Raw genomic sequence first — 14,309 nt, forward strand, 5'->3', positions numbered from 1 at the left:
TGGGTTTAAGCAAACCCCTCAGGTTTTCTTTCAAATCTTGTCGTTTACTAGGAAATAACACTATATCCCGATAAGCATGGGTGTGTCCGGGACCTGTTGGAAGAATGTAAAAAAGCTGTTGAGCTCGGGGAGAAGGCGTCAGGGAAGCTTAGGCAAGTATTTCTGAAGCTGAATGTGGCCGGGGGTGGAGGGGGGGGCCTGGCCCATGGCGCAGAGCGTCAGACCAGCTCTTGGCCCGGCTTTCGTGGCAGTTTATGAATATTTCACAGTTGAGCCATATCCTCCTTCCCATCTCCTGATTATTATTAAGCTGTCGTACACATGAGATGCAGGTAGAAAAGCTACACGCAATGAAGAGGATCCAGATGGAATATCAGCTGGAAGTGGACAGTGCTGCTCTTGGTTGCATTTGAGAAATCAGGGCGCTTCTGATCCATGTCACTAATGCTCCGGCTAAAGACAGAGGCCCAGGCTTGGTGGGCTGGGCTTGTTTCAGAGGCAGGCATTCTCCTCCCGGTGCCCTGCCGTCTGCTCACAGGACACAACAGGCCGTGAGGCTATTTGGTTCCGGGAATGTTTGCCCCATGATATTAATAAAAGGATGAGATCCTTATTCTCTAACGGGTGCAGGAGAAAAACACCCCCAGTCCCGCCCTGTTGGGAACCGTTGTGGGAACGATGTGCACGATTCCTGGAGACTTGCTTTCAGCTCCATCCCTGTGCCCAGATGGGGCCGCCAAGCAGGGTTCTGTGTGCTCCCCAGGGACGCCTGTGTTTTGGACATTTCAGCTCTAAAAGGGAGAAAATAAGCAAATGTCAAGTAGCTTTTTACTAAAGAATTGTTTCAGGAAGCTACTTAACCTTCCTTCCTCTCGCACGAATTGATATGGTTCCCCCCTCTTGTGTGCAGGCTGCTAGAAATCGTAAGCTACAAGATCATTGGTGTGCACCAGGAAGATGAGCTGCTGGAATGCTTATCTCCGGCGACGAGTAGAACGTTTCGAATAGAGGTAACCGGCCTGTCCTCGCCCTCGTCGGCGCCCTGGCCGGGTGGGACGGCCACCCACCCACCTCCTCACGTATCACCGACTTGCAGATGTGGCCCAAGTGTTTATGGTACCAGTAGAGGTGATCCCTGCAGTTAATTTTATTCTTCCAGATTTTGAGAAATTAATGTTTTATTGTGATAACAATAGACGCAAAATTTTCCATTGTAAGCACTTTAAGGGTGTACAGTTTGGCGGCGTGAAGCCCGCTGACCGTGTTGAGCGGCCCCCTGCTGTCCATCTCACAGCTGCCCGCCTGCGCTGGCACCAGCATTGTCCCATCTCTGGGTCTGACTCCTCGGGGTCCACATATAAGGAAGGATCGCAGAGGATTTGTGCTCGGGTGTAAATTTTAAATATGGGCCCCAAGTAAAGGTGGTCAGAAGCTGGGCCTCCCTATTGATTTTAGAGCAGCTGAAATTTCCATAGTTACTGGAATAGTCCATTATTTGGTCCCTGAAAATCCAGAGCTTCCTTTAAAAATGCAGAGAGCGTCCAGCTCTTGAGTTCTCGTCATTCTTGGGGCAGAGATAGGACCTGACTGCTTTGTGGGAGCAGCGAGTCAGAAGCAGCCGCGGCGTTTATCCTGCATAGACAGAGTTGTTCAGCTCCGTGTGTCTCCTTCCATGTCCCCAGGAAATCCCTTTGGACCAGGTGGATATAGACAAGGAGAATGAGATGCTGGTCACAGTGGCACACTTCCACAAAGAGGTGTTCGGGACGTTTGGGATTCCATTTTTGCTCAGGATACACCAGGTGAGGGTGTTTGGTAATCGGTCGAGTATCTATCTGCTCGCCAAAACGTGACGTCTCGTGGTGCCTTGAGATTCATGCTGCTGAATGTGGCCTCCTGCCCCGTGGGCTGATGATGGGCTTTGGTGGCATCCACAAAGGGGCACAGGCGAATGTGCGCACACGTGTCCTTTACTGTTCATAGGGCGAACATTTCAGAGAAGTCATGAAACGGATTCAGAGTCTGCTAGACATCCAGGAAAAGGAGTTTGAGAAGGTAACGCACGTCCTGGGCACTTGCGAGGGAAGTAGGGGCAGCACCCCGAAATCTTGGCTCATGAGGCAGCCTGGACTCTGGCCAGAGGTGTGTGTTTGCTCGTGCCCAGAGTTCACGGAGGAGGGCCCCTTCTGTCTTTCAGTTTAAATTTGCCATTGTGATGATGGGCCGACACCAGTACATAAACGAGGATGAGTATGAAGTGAACTTGAAAGACTTTGAGCCCCAACCTGGTAAGAGCCCTCCCACGGCCCCGGGTTCCAGTTCCGTCTGAGGCAGGGAGGAACAGCGTGTGACCAGGGTTCCTCTAGGACACAGGCGGGGTGGAGGTGCCCGTGGCTCCGACAGGATGCCCCAGGAGTGTGGGGTGTGCTTGGCCGCTGGCCCTGGGCTCCGGGGTGGCCGTCCATCCGGTCTCAGCCGTGTCTCTCTCTCCACCAGGTAACATGTCTCATCCTCGGCCTTGGCTAGGGCTCGACCACTTCAACAAAGCCCCAAAGAGGAGTCGCTACACTTACCTGGAAAAGGCCATTAAAATCCATAACTGACTTCCTTACTCAGTGTGTGCAGGGCGAGGGGCCGTGCGTGGGTGTGTGCCCCCTTTTACCAGCCTAGAACTTTGGTACACGTGCACTCTATCCGAAGTCTTCAGCAAGAGGATTTGCTGCTGATGTTAATTTTATTTTGTTGAGGCTGTTCAGTTTGGCTTCTCTGTATCTATTGACTGCCCTTTTTGAGCAAAATGAAGGTGTTTTTATAAAGCTTGGATGCCAATGAGAGTTATTTTCTGGTAACCACAGTGCAAGGCGACTGCCAGCGTAGCAGGGGAGCAGAGGCGAGGGCCGCGCGGCTGTGGCGTGAGGCTTCTGGTGTGTTCGCAGCCGGCGAGGCTGCCTGGCTGCCTTCCTGGGGCCGTGATAACCGGCCCCTGCGGCCGCTCGTACGTGTAGGCTCGTCTGACGTATTTCCCTCAGTTCTACTTGCCATGACCTTTTGTGCATCTGTAAAGGCAAAACAGAGAAACTCACAACCTAATAAATAGTGCTCTTTCCTTCACTGCGTGTACTGTCCCCCTTCCTCGGTCTCCCGCCCGCTGCCTGGTCTCCGTCCCCGTGTCCTCACTCCGCCAGCCGCCGCCGTGCTGCAGCCCGTTCGCCACGTGGAGGCCCCGAGCACCAGTACACACCAGTACAGTCCCGACAGGCAGTCCGGGGGCTTTTCTGACATTGAGAGCCCCGCCAAGTACGATCACGGTGTCCTCTGCTGCCCCTTCTCCTCAGTTGACTCGCACGGGGGAAGCAGTTGCCCGTAGAGGTTCCTCGAGACGGAACAGACGGAACGAGAAAAGGAAGGAGAGCCTTTTAGCAAAGAGGGCATGCTCACTAGTCAGTAAGCTGTTGACTTTGTAAAAAAGTTAAAAGGAAAAAAAAAGAAATGAAATTGTATATTTAATGAATGAACATGTACAATTCGCCACTGGGAGGAGGTGACTTTGTTGGGTGCATCTAAGTGACTCTCACCGATGTCGATATTCATTGTGTGTAGTTTTATTTCAGTCCCAGCCTTGTTTCCTTTTATTTTGGAGCTAATGCCGGCTGCGTGTCTAGTTTTGAGTGCAGTAAAATAGAATCAGCAGATCACACTTATTTTTCATCCTTTTCCAGGATTTTTGTTTGTTTCTGTAGCAGCAATGTACACCAACTCTTCCTGTATATTGCCTTTTTGCTGGAAAATGTTGTATGTTGAATAAAATTTTCTATAAAAACGACAATTCGGTGAGTGACGTGGAGGTTGAGGGAGGCCCATGTCCCCCCACCGCCGGTCATGTTGCTCACCCGACAGCCCTGGTCCCCTGCGGGTGTTTGATCCTGCCTCTTCCTAGTTAGGTCTGAGCTCAAGCAAGAGGAGGTTTTCCAGGGGGACCCTGGGCACAAGTGAGGCGACTCGGAAATACTGCCGGCACCGTGGGAGGCGTAGCCCTGGGGAGCCGGCCGCGTGGCCCACCCGGCACGGGTTCCTGGACTCTGGGCTGGTCTGTTTCCAGGTCCAGGTGTAGGCCTCGGGCCGTAGGGAGGGTAGGTGTGCGCAGGCCGGCGAGGATCTTTCTCTGCGTGTTTGACGTTGAGCGTGAAGGTTGACGTTCCGTTCAGCTGGACTTCAGTTCTGGTCCTGGCCGGGTAGCTGGCACAGCACGCGCTCGGGTTATCAAGGGACTTTTTACAAAAGACTTGACGGTGTGGCCATGTGTGTTTACTGCTCCGTTCCCTCCCAGCTCGGGTTGGGTGTCTGAGCTCACAGTGTTTGTGGGGGGCACAGGGGGGAGCAGCTTCCGCTCACTCTACACCCCGAGGACGTTCCCATCAGTTGACGAGGAGGAGCCCCTTGGGAAGCGTGATGTGACCTGTGACCTGCAACCTGGGCGCAGTGGGCGGATAAAGGCGGCCTCAGTCCACCCGTGAGCCGCAAACCATACCAGCCTTGCCATCTCCTTCCAGAACAGTCCCTGTAGGCAGGAAGCGCCTTCCCGAGGCGACGGAGGTGGCGGGGGCGTTGGCCTTTCGCTAGGAGCACCCAGGCCACGGTCCCAGGGACCACCCCTTCCAGCAAGAGGGGGCGCGTGTTGCTCCAGCGCCCAACAGCGGGCGCTGCCCCTGGGAGGTGCGGCTCTGGCGCCAGACGGAGCCCATGTCTGGGATGGGACCTACGGACAGTGGGCTCGGGACCGTGTCTTCCCGAGCAGGCCTCAGGCCTTTCCTGCCGCCGTCTCCACTCTGAGGCACGTGGTTGAGGGCTGCATGGCTCTGGGGACGGAGACCTGGGGGGCGCTGGCTGTGGGTGCCCCAGGGCGGGGGGCTCCACGCCGCGGGCGCCTGGAAGCAGCCATGCACCGCAGGCAGCACACGGCCGAGCCCGGGGTCCCGTGGCACCTGGTAACGACAGGCAGAGGCCGTCCAAGATGCGGCCCCTACGTGGCGGGGAAGGAGGCCTGTGTGGCGGCTGGGCCGGTGGGGAGCCAGTGCCCGGGACAGCCCCCTCACGGATGACATGGGGAACATCTCCTGCACCTTGTGGCCCGCAGAGTGGCGTGGGGGCACTGTCCCTGCAGCCTCGGGGGCCTGCTGTGCACCCGCCCCAGCAGCTGAGCATCTGCCCTCCGTGTAACTCCAGGTGCCACAAGCGGCGAGCGTGTGCCGCGTCGGGAAAGCCGCGCTGACCACTCTTGCCCGCGTCGGCGTTGCTCAGCCTGACCTGCCGTCCCCACGAAGCCTGCGGCGCTCCTTTATGGGTGGGAGCAAAGTGCAATCGAGACCAGCTTCCCAGCGCCCTTTAGGCGGCCCTTTGCCTTGCCGCCCTCCGGGAAGGAGCTGTGCGGACTCACCCTCCCCGCCGTCCTTGAGGGAGGCTGTGAGGCCAGGCCCCGGGGGCGTGGAGAGCCATCAGAGCAAGGCTGGCGGGGAGGGCCCCTACCAGGGGCGCCCCGAAGGGCCCTGGGCTGGATCGGGGCTGCACACACCGGAGTTGCCTTAGGCTCAGAGATGTGGTAGGTGCCGGCAGGGAGGGTACCTCGGGGGCCCTGTCCTCGCCGTGGGGAGCCGGTCCAGGGCCGCGTCTGGCTGCTGCGGGGGGGCTGGTTGCCTCCAAGCCTGGCCTGAGTGCCCCCCGCGCGCCACCGCTGCTCAGCTTCCTGAGCGCTCCAGGCTGGGGGCTCGCCTGCACCTGCAGGCTGCGCAGGGTGGGACCCGGTCCCGTCCCTGGGCTTTGGCTAAGTGTGGGGGAGAGAGTAGCTGAGAAAGCTCCGTCAGCCACCCTGTAACAGTCGTCACCGTGGAGCACACCGTGCAGCCTCCGGGCAGCCCAGAGTGACCAGCATGTGCCACCTGGCCGGGCTCCCCGCTTGCTCCGTGCAGACCTGGCCACCTCAGCCCCCACCCCCCGGACGTCGAGGGCATCCCGGGGACCCACTCGCCCCCGAAGAGGAGCATGGCTATGGCCGAGCCAGGCCAGTGAAGGAGGCCCCCCAAACTCAGCACCCTGAGGCCCCGCAAGCAGTGCCGTGTGTACGTCGAGAGGCACCTGTCCTAGGACTGGCCGCCACCGCCCGTGGACCTCTCCGGGAATCCCAGTCAAAACCAGCGAGTTGCTTAGTGAGCCCGGAGTCCGTCCAAGAGCCTCGAGGCGAGTTCTGCAGATGCATCCAGCTCTGGCTCCAGCTCCAGACGGTCTTGGCCTCGTCAGCGGAGCCAGGCACGCCTGTGACTGTCCCCACGTGGCCTGGCCGCCTCTGCACAGGCATGCAGCTCCTCCAAACCGGAGACGGGCCCAGTCCCAGGAAGACTCCCCTGGGTGCTGGGGGCCGGCGGGCCTGCCCTGGCCTTGCTCCCCGCCGCCCGCCTCCTCCAGTAACGGTGTCCTGCCATGTGTGGGACGCGCAGGCGCCGAGCCTAGGTGGACGGCCACCTGTGTTGTCCGCCTGGGGCCCTTCCGTCTCCCCAGGTGCACCCGGCCGGCCCGCTGTATCACAGACGGGGGCTGGTCCCTCCCTACGGAGTGACCCCCCGTGGGTCAGATGCTTCACCTCGTCCTGGACATCTTGTTGGGAAGGAGGAGCTGGCTCGGGAACCAGTGCTCCCCCTGTCCTCCAGGGCCCCTGGGGTTCAGCCAGAGGCCCGGCTGACATCCAGAGGCAGAGATCCGGCCCCAGAGCTCGTGCAGCCCCCTCGGTAGTGTGACACCAGGCCAGGGCTGTCCCCACAGGCTGTGTGACCTCGTGAGGCTTCCGGGAACTTCTTCCACACTCACACACACACACACACACACACACACACACACACCCTCCCATCTCTGCTGCAGGGGGACAGGCCCTGGACCTGCAGCCACAGGTCACTGGAGCCGAGGGACCTTCTGCCTGGGTCTTCGTGTCTGTAGGACCGGGGCACCCTGCCCTCCCCGGGGGGTGATGAGCATCACAGCAGGTGAAGTTCCTTTTTTTTTTTAATTTAAAAAAAATTTAAATCCCAAGAAGGGCACTCCCTCTGTTCCCTGTCTTTCCTGCCCCCTGATAAACCCACTTCCTTTCCCCCTTCTCTAGGAAATGCATTTCCATTGAAAACGTGGGTGGATAACCATCTTATTTTGCAAAATAAAATTCCTTTGTGGGGGGGACCCTGGCTGGCTCCATGGGAAGAGCATGATCTCAAGGTTTGTGAGCTCGAGCCCCTGCGTTGGGTGTAGAGATTAGTTAAAAATAAAATTATAAAAAAAAAAAAAAAAGACCCACAGCCCTCCGTTGCTTGTGCACCAGGTTTCCGTATGGGCTGTGCCCGCCCCCACCTGGTCCCCTGCAGACCCCACGTGACCCCGGGGGATTCTGTTTGCCAGCTCAGGGCCTTCACTGTCCCAAGCACTTGCCAAAGCCCCTGGACACGTGAGGCCATGGCTGCTGGGAAGGGCCGGGAAGGGACGGCTTGACCGCGCTGTGGATTCCCCGGGGTCGGGACACCGCGGAGCCCGAGAAGGGGCACCAGGGACCAGGCTCCCTGAGATTCGTTCACTGTGGCTACCTGAGCACCCGCTGTGTGCCAGGCACCTGGCCAGCCCTCGCCTGGCCCTCCCTGCACCAGCAGGCACCCAGCAGGATAGACGTGGGCAGACAAGCGGCATTTAATGGACATTTATTTCGCGGACATTCACAGGCGACGGTAGCGGAAGAGCTCGTGCTGGCACACGGGGCACGTGTGCTTCACATCCATCAGGCTGTCCACACAGAAGGGGAGGAGGCAGCAGCCCAGGAAGCACCTGCAGCCTCAGGAGCAGCGGGGTGGGGGTGCAGCCTCGACGTCCTCACCTGGGCCCCCGCCTGCCCTTGCGCCTGCCCGGCCTGTCCGCCCCACAGGCAGCCCTCCCCCAACCCAGCAGGCCATCTGTCCCTGTCCCTGGGGATGCTCAGGGCCCCTGCGGGGGGGAAAAGGTGGGCGGGGGGGGGTGCACTCACCCAAACACAAAGAAGCCTGTACACAGCAGCCAGGTGAGGGTCCCCGGGACCGGGTTGGTCACTGTGATGATGTAGTTCCCACAGTAGGGACATACGGACTGTATGGGGGTAGCAGACCCCATCCTAGGCAAGCTGCTGAGCCCTGGGGGCGGGGGAGGCAGCTCAGACCCCAGCCGCCTGCCCGCGCTGCTCGGTGGGCCCTCCTGCCCACTCTGGCTCCACCTCCCTTCACGCTGCCCTGTCGCCCGGCCCCGTAGCCACCGGCCCTTGGACCTCCCTCCACCTCGTCTCCCCGGCCAGGGGTCACCTGGGGGATGTGGGGGCCTCTCTGGGTTCCCCCGGGGGCTCCTACAATTCAGTGAGCCCCCCCCCCGGGGTAGTGTGCTCAATCCACCCCCTTGCCGGGGTGTCCATGACGTCAGCCAGTTTGTCCTCGAGTCCCCGCCCCTGGTGGAAAGCTCCGACAACCTCGGTGAAGCGTGGTGGGGGAAGCGACAAAACCTAGCTCCTACCTGTCGGCATCCTTGTGTCTCCCTCTCCCATTCATACAGAGAGGCCAAAAAAATGGACGTTTAGCTATTTAAACATTGCGGCTGTTTCTGCAGTTGTGGGGTGTGCAGAGAAGGGGGGCTCTGGTGGGGGCTGAGCTGGTTAAGAAAGCTGTCCCGCTCAGGTAGGTAAGTAAGTAAGTACATAAATAAAACCTTAAAAAAAAAAAGCAGGTGGCTCAGTAGGTTGAGTGTCTGCCTTTGGCTCAGGGTGTGATCTCGAGTCCCAGGATCGAGTCCCGCATCGGGCTCCCTGCATGGAGCCTGCTTCTCCCTCTGCCTGGGTCTCTGCCTCTCTCTCTAGGTCTCTCACGAATAAATAAATAAAATCTTAAAAAAAAAAAAAAAAAGAAAAGCAAGGAAGGAAGCTAGCCAGCCTTCCCAGGGGTCAGCGGTGAGGGGGGCCGGGGTTTGGAACCTCGACGGGCCTCTGGGCACCTGTGCACCTAGCATGGGTGGCCCCGCCCGGGGACCTGTGCCCGCTCAGGGCTCCCTGGCTCGCCCACCCTGGGCGGGGGCTGCAGGAGTGCCTGACAGGGTAGGGAAGGGGGTTTCACCAGGACTTCGCCCCAGAAGCCTTGCCTGAGTGCCCACCCAGGAGCAGGCCCCTGTGCTGCCAATTTCACGTCGGGGAGGAGGAGGCACGGCCGGCGGTGGGGGTCACGCAGCTTGGGGGGGGTCAGCAGAGAAGGGCTCTCAGGGGAGGCGCTGCCGGGGCAGAGTCAGCCGGGGGGCAGACACTCACCGGGGTGAAAGGCCTGGGGGCTTTGGATGTACAACGGGGGAGGACTCGGAGCACCTGGAGGCCGAGGACCAGGAGGAGGAGGAGGCCCTTGGGGAGAGAGGAAGGAGACTCGCTCAGACCCCGGGGCGCTGAGAAGGTGGCGGCCTCGCGGTGACCCCGACTTTACAGCAAGGCGAGGCCTGGAGGAATGAGGGCCGGAGGCCGCTGAGCTGAGGTGTGAACCCCGTGTTTCTGGCTCCAGATGTGTCCTCACGGACTCGGATATAAGATCCTGGAGGTGCTGCCAGGAAGTTGAGGATGTAAGCAGCGCATGGGGCCCATCATCTCTCTTAAAAAAAAATACGGGGGATCCCTGGGTGGCGCAGCAGTTCAGCGCCTGCCTTTGGCCCAGGGTGCGATCCTGGAGACTGAGGATCGAATCCCACGTCGGGCTCCTGGTGCATGGAGCCTGCTTCTCCCTCTGCCTGTGTCTCTGCCTCTCTCTCTCTCTCTCTCTGTGACTATCATAAGTAAATAAAAATTAAAAAAAATATATGGGGATCCCCGGGTAGCTCAGTGGTTTAGCCCCTGCCTTTGGCCCAGGGCGTGATCCCCGGGTCCTGGGATCGAGTCCCACGTTGGGCTCCCTGCAGGGAGCCTGCTTCTCCCTCTGCCTGTGTCTCTGCCTCTGTGTGTGTGTGTGTGTGTGTGTGTGTGTCTCTCATGAATAAATAAAATTTAAAAAATAGAATACGGAGCACTTGTTCCGTTCCAAACTCTGCTGCACATTTGACACGACCTCACCGCAAGGACTCTCGCCAAAAGCCCCGTGAGGAAGGCGGCGGCAGGGTTCCAGTGGTGCACAGGTGCAGACCCGGCTCAGCGAGGTTAAGCCCCCGCTCGAGGTCAGCCGAGGTCAGCCAGCAGGTATGGAAGTTGAGGACGTGCGGGGTGGCCCTGCGTGTGAGGCCCCTGCCCCTGGTCAGGACGGCTCCAAGACGGCGGGGTCCACGTGCCTCCCAGGAGGGGCCGTCCGGGCCCTGGCCTGCCCACATCCCTCCCAGCCGTGGGTCCCTCCTGCCCCCCCAGGGGCCTCTCACAACCGTGTCAACAGCCCGCCGGCTGCAGCTCCCGGGCTGAGCCCTCAGGTGCGAAGCTGTCTGGACAGGGGATTCCAGGATCCGGACACCCAGGGTGCGGTCTGGGGCAGGCAGGGTGGGAACCCCGTCGTCGACATGACCCTCTGGTCCATGGGTGGGGCTCACAGGGTCTCTACGGGGAACCACGCGGACCCTCTGCATGGGGACCTGCCTCTCCCAGGGGAGGGGCCTCATGGCTTGAAGGGGCTGCTGCAGACCCCCACCACCCAGTGCCTCTTCCCACACTGGGAGCAGCGGGGGGACAGGAAGCCCCTCCCCACTTTCTCCCACACGGCCTAGACTCCTGGGGACAGGAGATGTCATGGCCGGCCTGTGTCCCCAGCAGTCCCGTCTGAGGCTGACTTTTGTACCCATTTCACAGGTGAGCAAAGTGAAAGCCAGGGAGGAAGTAACCTGTCACCTGACCTCGTGGCTGAGTTAGTGGCCAGCCCTGCACCAACCAGCTCCTAATCCTCTCAAACCATTCTCCAGACAGAAAATGGATCCAGGGGCGCCTGGGGGGCTCAGCGGTTGAGCATCTGCCTTCAGCCCAGGGTGTGATCCTGGGGTCCCGGGATCAAGTCCCACATCGGGGTCCCCGCAGGGAGCCTGCTTGTCCCTCTGCCTCTGTGTCTGCCTCTCTCTGTGTCTCTCATGAATAAATAAATAGAATCTTTTAAAAAAAGAAATTGGATCCAAAGAGATGGCTGGATCCAATGGGCAACTTGGCCAAGATCTCCTCGGGAGGGCCAGGCCCCCCGCGCCCCCCACCCCAGCCAGTCTAGGTTGTGTCTGGCCCCGGGGTGGGCAGGCGACCCGAGGGGCAGCCCGTACCTGAAACAAGGGAGTCATTAGTCTTCTTCTTTGACTCCTTGTTAACACCCTAAGAGAGGGCACGGGCTGCTGGAAACCCTATTTTGTCTCCTTCAAGTCACAGGGTCCCCAGGCTGGCAGAGGACCATGCGATGTGACAGCAGGAGGACTGGATTCAGCCCCCACCGGGCAAGGGGACCCATCCTCTCCTGCTTCCCGTGGGCCCCCAGGTCACCTTGTGCCCAGGATGGGGAGACATCTCACCCTGGGGATAGTTCCACCGGGGTGCTCCGGGCGACCTTTGTTCCAGCAGCGGTATCCGGGCGGCGTCGGGTTCCGAGCCCAGAGCGGCCGAGCGCTTGTCCCGAGGGGTCCCCATGGCGCTGTCTGGTTGCCCTCGCACCAGAGTGGGGGCTCCCCTGGCGCCTCTTCCCAGGCCTGGCTGGGGTAGAACAGCCATTGTGATGTGGGGCGTCACTGGGCGAGGGGTGGGCTCTGTGTCTCCTCTCCCTACAGGCCGAGCTGGAAGACCCTGTGGAGGTGGCTCTGCTCCCCGCCCCACCGCCCTCCCCGGACCCCCTGAAACCAGCCCTCGGTTCCCGACGGCGGGGGTGGGCCGGGGTGCCACCCGGGGCCTGCAGGATGGGGGAATCTGACCACAGCCGGGGCTTCTGCTTCCAGGGACGTAGGCGGACACCCAGCCGTGTGGCCGGTCGCGTCCTGTGGCTGAGAAAGGGACCCGCGCTCCGTATGCACGTGCCCGTGCGGCACACGCAGGTGCACCGGTTCACGCACGTCTCCCTGCATGTCTGATGGCCCCTCTTGCCCGCTGAGCTGAGTGAGTTTGGGCAAGGTGCTAACTCTCCAGCCCTGCACCCCCAGCCTCCTCAGCTGTCAAGTGGGGGTCCCGGCTGCTGCGCTAGGATTGTTGGGAGATTGTGAGATGCGAGCCAGGTACAGCGAATGGTCGATGCCACCGTGGTGCCTGCGAGGCGGTGATTGGCTGGAGTAACCCTGAGAGATACTGTCCCTGGTAGGGGGCGGCCTCTGTGCCCGGGGCTTTGGCGAGGGTCACGGCCAGTAAGGACAAGGCCAGGATTGGTGCCAACAAGGGCACAAAGTGAGGGCTGTATGCTCGGACAGTAAACTCTGCGACTTCTCGTGTTGCCATAAAATATTGGGGGCAGGGGATCCCTGGGTGGCTCAGCAGTTTGGCGCCTGCCTTCGGCCCAGGGCCTGATTCTGGAGACCCGGGATCGAATCCCACGTCGGGCTCCCTGCATGGAGCCTGCTTCTCCCTCTGCCTGTGTCTCTGCCTCTCTCTTTCTCTGTCTGTCATGCATAAATAAAATCTTAATATATATACTTTAATTACTTGGAATTCTATAGGAAAAATATATATATATACTTAAATTACTTGGAATTCTATAGGGAAGATATATATATATTGGGGGGAGCGTCCCAAACAACCCTGCTCGACTCTCAGATTGGCCCAGACCGAAACTTACTGGTGAGTCTGGGGGGGAGATGGGCCTCCTCATAGGACCCAGAAGGGGGATCCGGGAATGTGCAGCTCACTTAGAGATGTGGGAACCTTGGATCTAGCGATACTGCTCCAGGGACCCATCCCAACGACAGACCAGCAAAAGTACCAAAGGACGTTGACACGAGGCTGTTTGATGCAACAGAAAAGTCTCGAAGGAACCCGAGTGTCCGTGCATGGCTCCTCTGCAGCTATCCAAAATAAAGGAAGGGGGCCCCTGGGGGGCTCAGCGGTTGAATGTCTCCCTTTGGCTCAGGGCATGATCCTGGGGTCTTGGATCCGAGTCTCACATCGGGCTCCTCTCCGCAGGGAGCCTGCTTCTCCCCCTGTCTGTGTCTCTGCCTCTTTGTGTCTCTTGTGAATAAATAAAATCTAAAAAAAAAAAAAAAAAAAAAGAAAGAAAGAAAAAAAGAAAAAAAAAAGGAAGGGAGGGAGGGAAAGGAGAGAAAAAGATTGAAAAGAGGACAAATTTCATGAATTACTATGGTGCAGTTTCTCTAGAATATATTGCTAAAACCCCAAGAAGTTGTGTATAACTATACCTGTATAACCACACACACATATATATGTATAGAGTTAGTGTGTAAGTGTGCGCATGTGCGTGTAAGGAGATGGGGAAGGATATATATAATCAAGACGAAATCAAAGAATGATTTTTTTTAAGAGCTAAAGGCTGACGTTGGGGGAGATGAGGCAGAAAGCAGGTTCTCTCTATGCCTTGCTTTATAGGTTTGACTTTGGAACCATATCACGGCTTTTACTAATTTAAAAGGAAGGACGCACAGAAGAAAAAAGCAACGCCGAACAATGGAAAGTAACGGAAAACAAACAAACGTGGCTGAATATCAAGATTTTTTTCCACGGGACACAAAGCACAGGCCATAAAAAGAAAAACTTGAAAGATGGCATCATCAAAGCACCTGCTCTCCCAAAGACGAGGTGGGGGAAGACAAAGAGCTTAGCCACACGCAGGAAGACGATACTTGCGGCGCAGGCGTCCAGAATATAAAAGAACTCCCAACTGAACAATTTAAAAAATGCAATATTACAAGTGGACAAAAGACCCAAACAGACACTTCACAAAAGAGAACGTGGCTGTGGCTGATACACACACACACACACACACACACACACACACACACACACACATATGAGGGTGTTCAGCATCACTAGCCACCTAGGAAATGTAAAAACCATAGGTGCTACTGGTTACATTCTTTTTTTTTTTTTAAGATTTTATTTATTCATGAGAGACACAGAGAAAGATTGAGAGGCACAGACACAGGCAGAGGGAGAAGTAGGCTCCATGCAGGGAGCCCGACGTGGGACTCGATCCCAGTTCGCCAGGATTACACCCCAGGCTGCAGACGGCGTCAAATCGCTGCGCCACCAGGGCTGCCCTACTGGTTACATTCTTATTTTTTTTTATTTTATTTCTAAAGATGTTCATTTATTTGAGAGAAAGAGAGAGAGAGAGATCACAAGCCAACTCTGG

General features: G+C 58.1%; 1 protein-coding gene across 2 annotated transcripts in view; it reads left to right on the forward strand.

The window, feature by feature from the left end:
• USP7 (ubiquitin specific peptidase 7) overlaps nt 1–3,826 on the forward strand; it is a 64,252-nt gene extending 60,426 nt beyond the window's left edge. For both annotated transcript variants that reach the window (XM_041748363.1, XM_041748364.1), the window contains exons 26-31: nt 52–152; nt 911–1,010; nt 1,683–1,802; nt 1,984–2,055; nt 2,198–2,288; nt 2,497–3,826. In XM_041748363.1, coding sequence (XP_041604297.1) covers nt 52–152; nt 911–1,010; nt 1,683–1,802; nt 1,984–2,055; nt 2,198–2,288; nt 2,497–2,603 — 591 coding nt within the window. In that variant the 3' untranslated portion in view covers nt 2,604–3,826. The remainder of the gene's footprint in view (nt 1–51; nt 153–910; nt 1,011–1,682; nt 1,803–1,983; nt 2,056–2,197; nt 2,289–2,496) is intronic.
• Nucleotides 3,827–14,309: the final 10,483 nt, after the last annotated feature.

Source organism: Vulpes lagopus, chromosome 3, assembly GCF_018345385.1.
Source record: "Vulpes lagopus strain Blue_001 chromosome 3, ASM1834538v1, whole genome shotgun sequence".
In the NCBI taxonomy this organism is placed as follows: Eukaryota; Metazoa; Chordata; class Mammalia; order Carnivora; family Canidae; genus Vulpes; species Vulpes lagopus.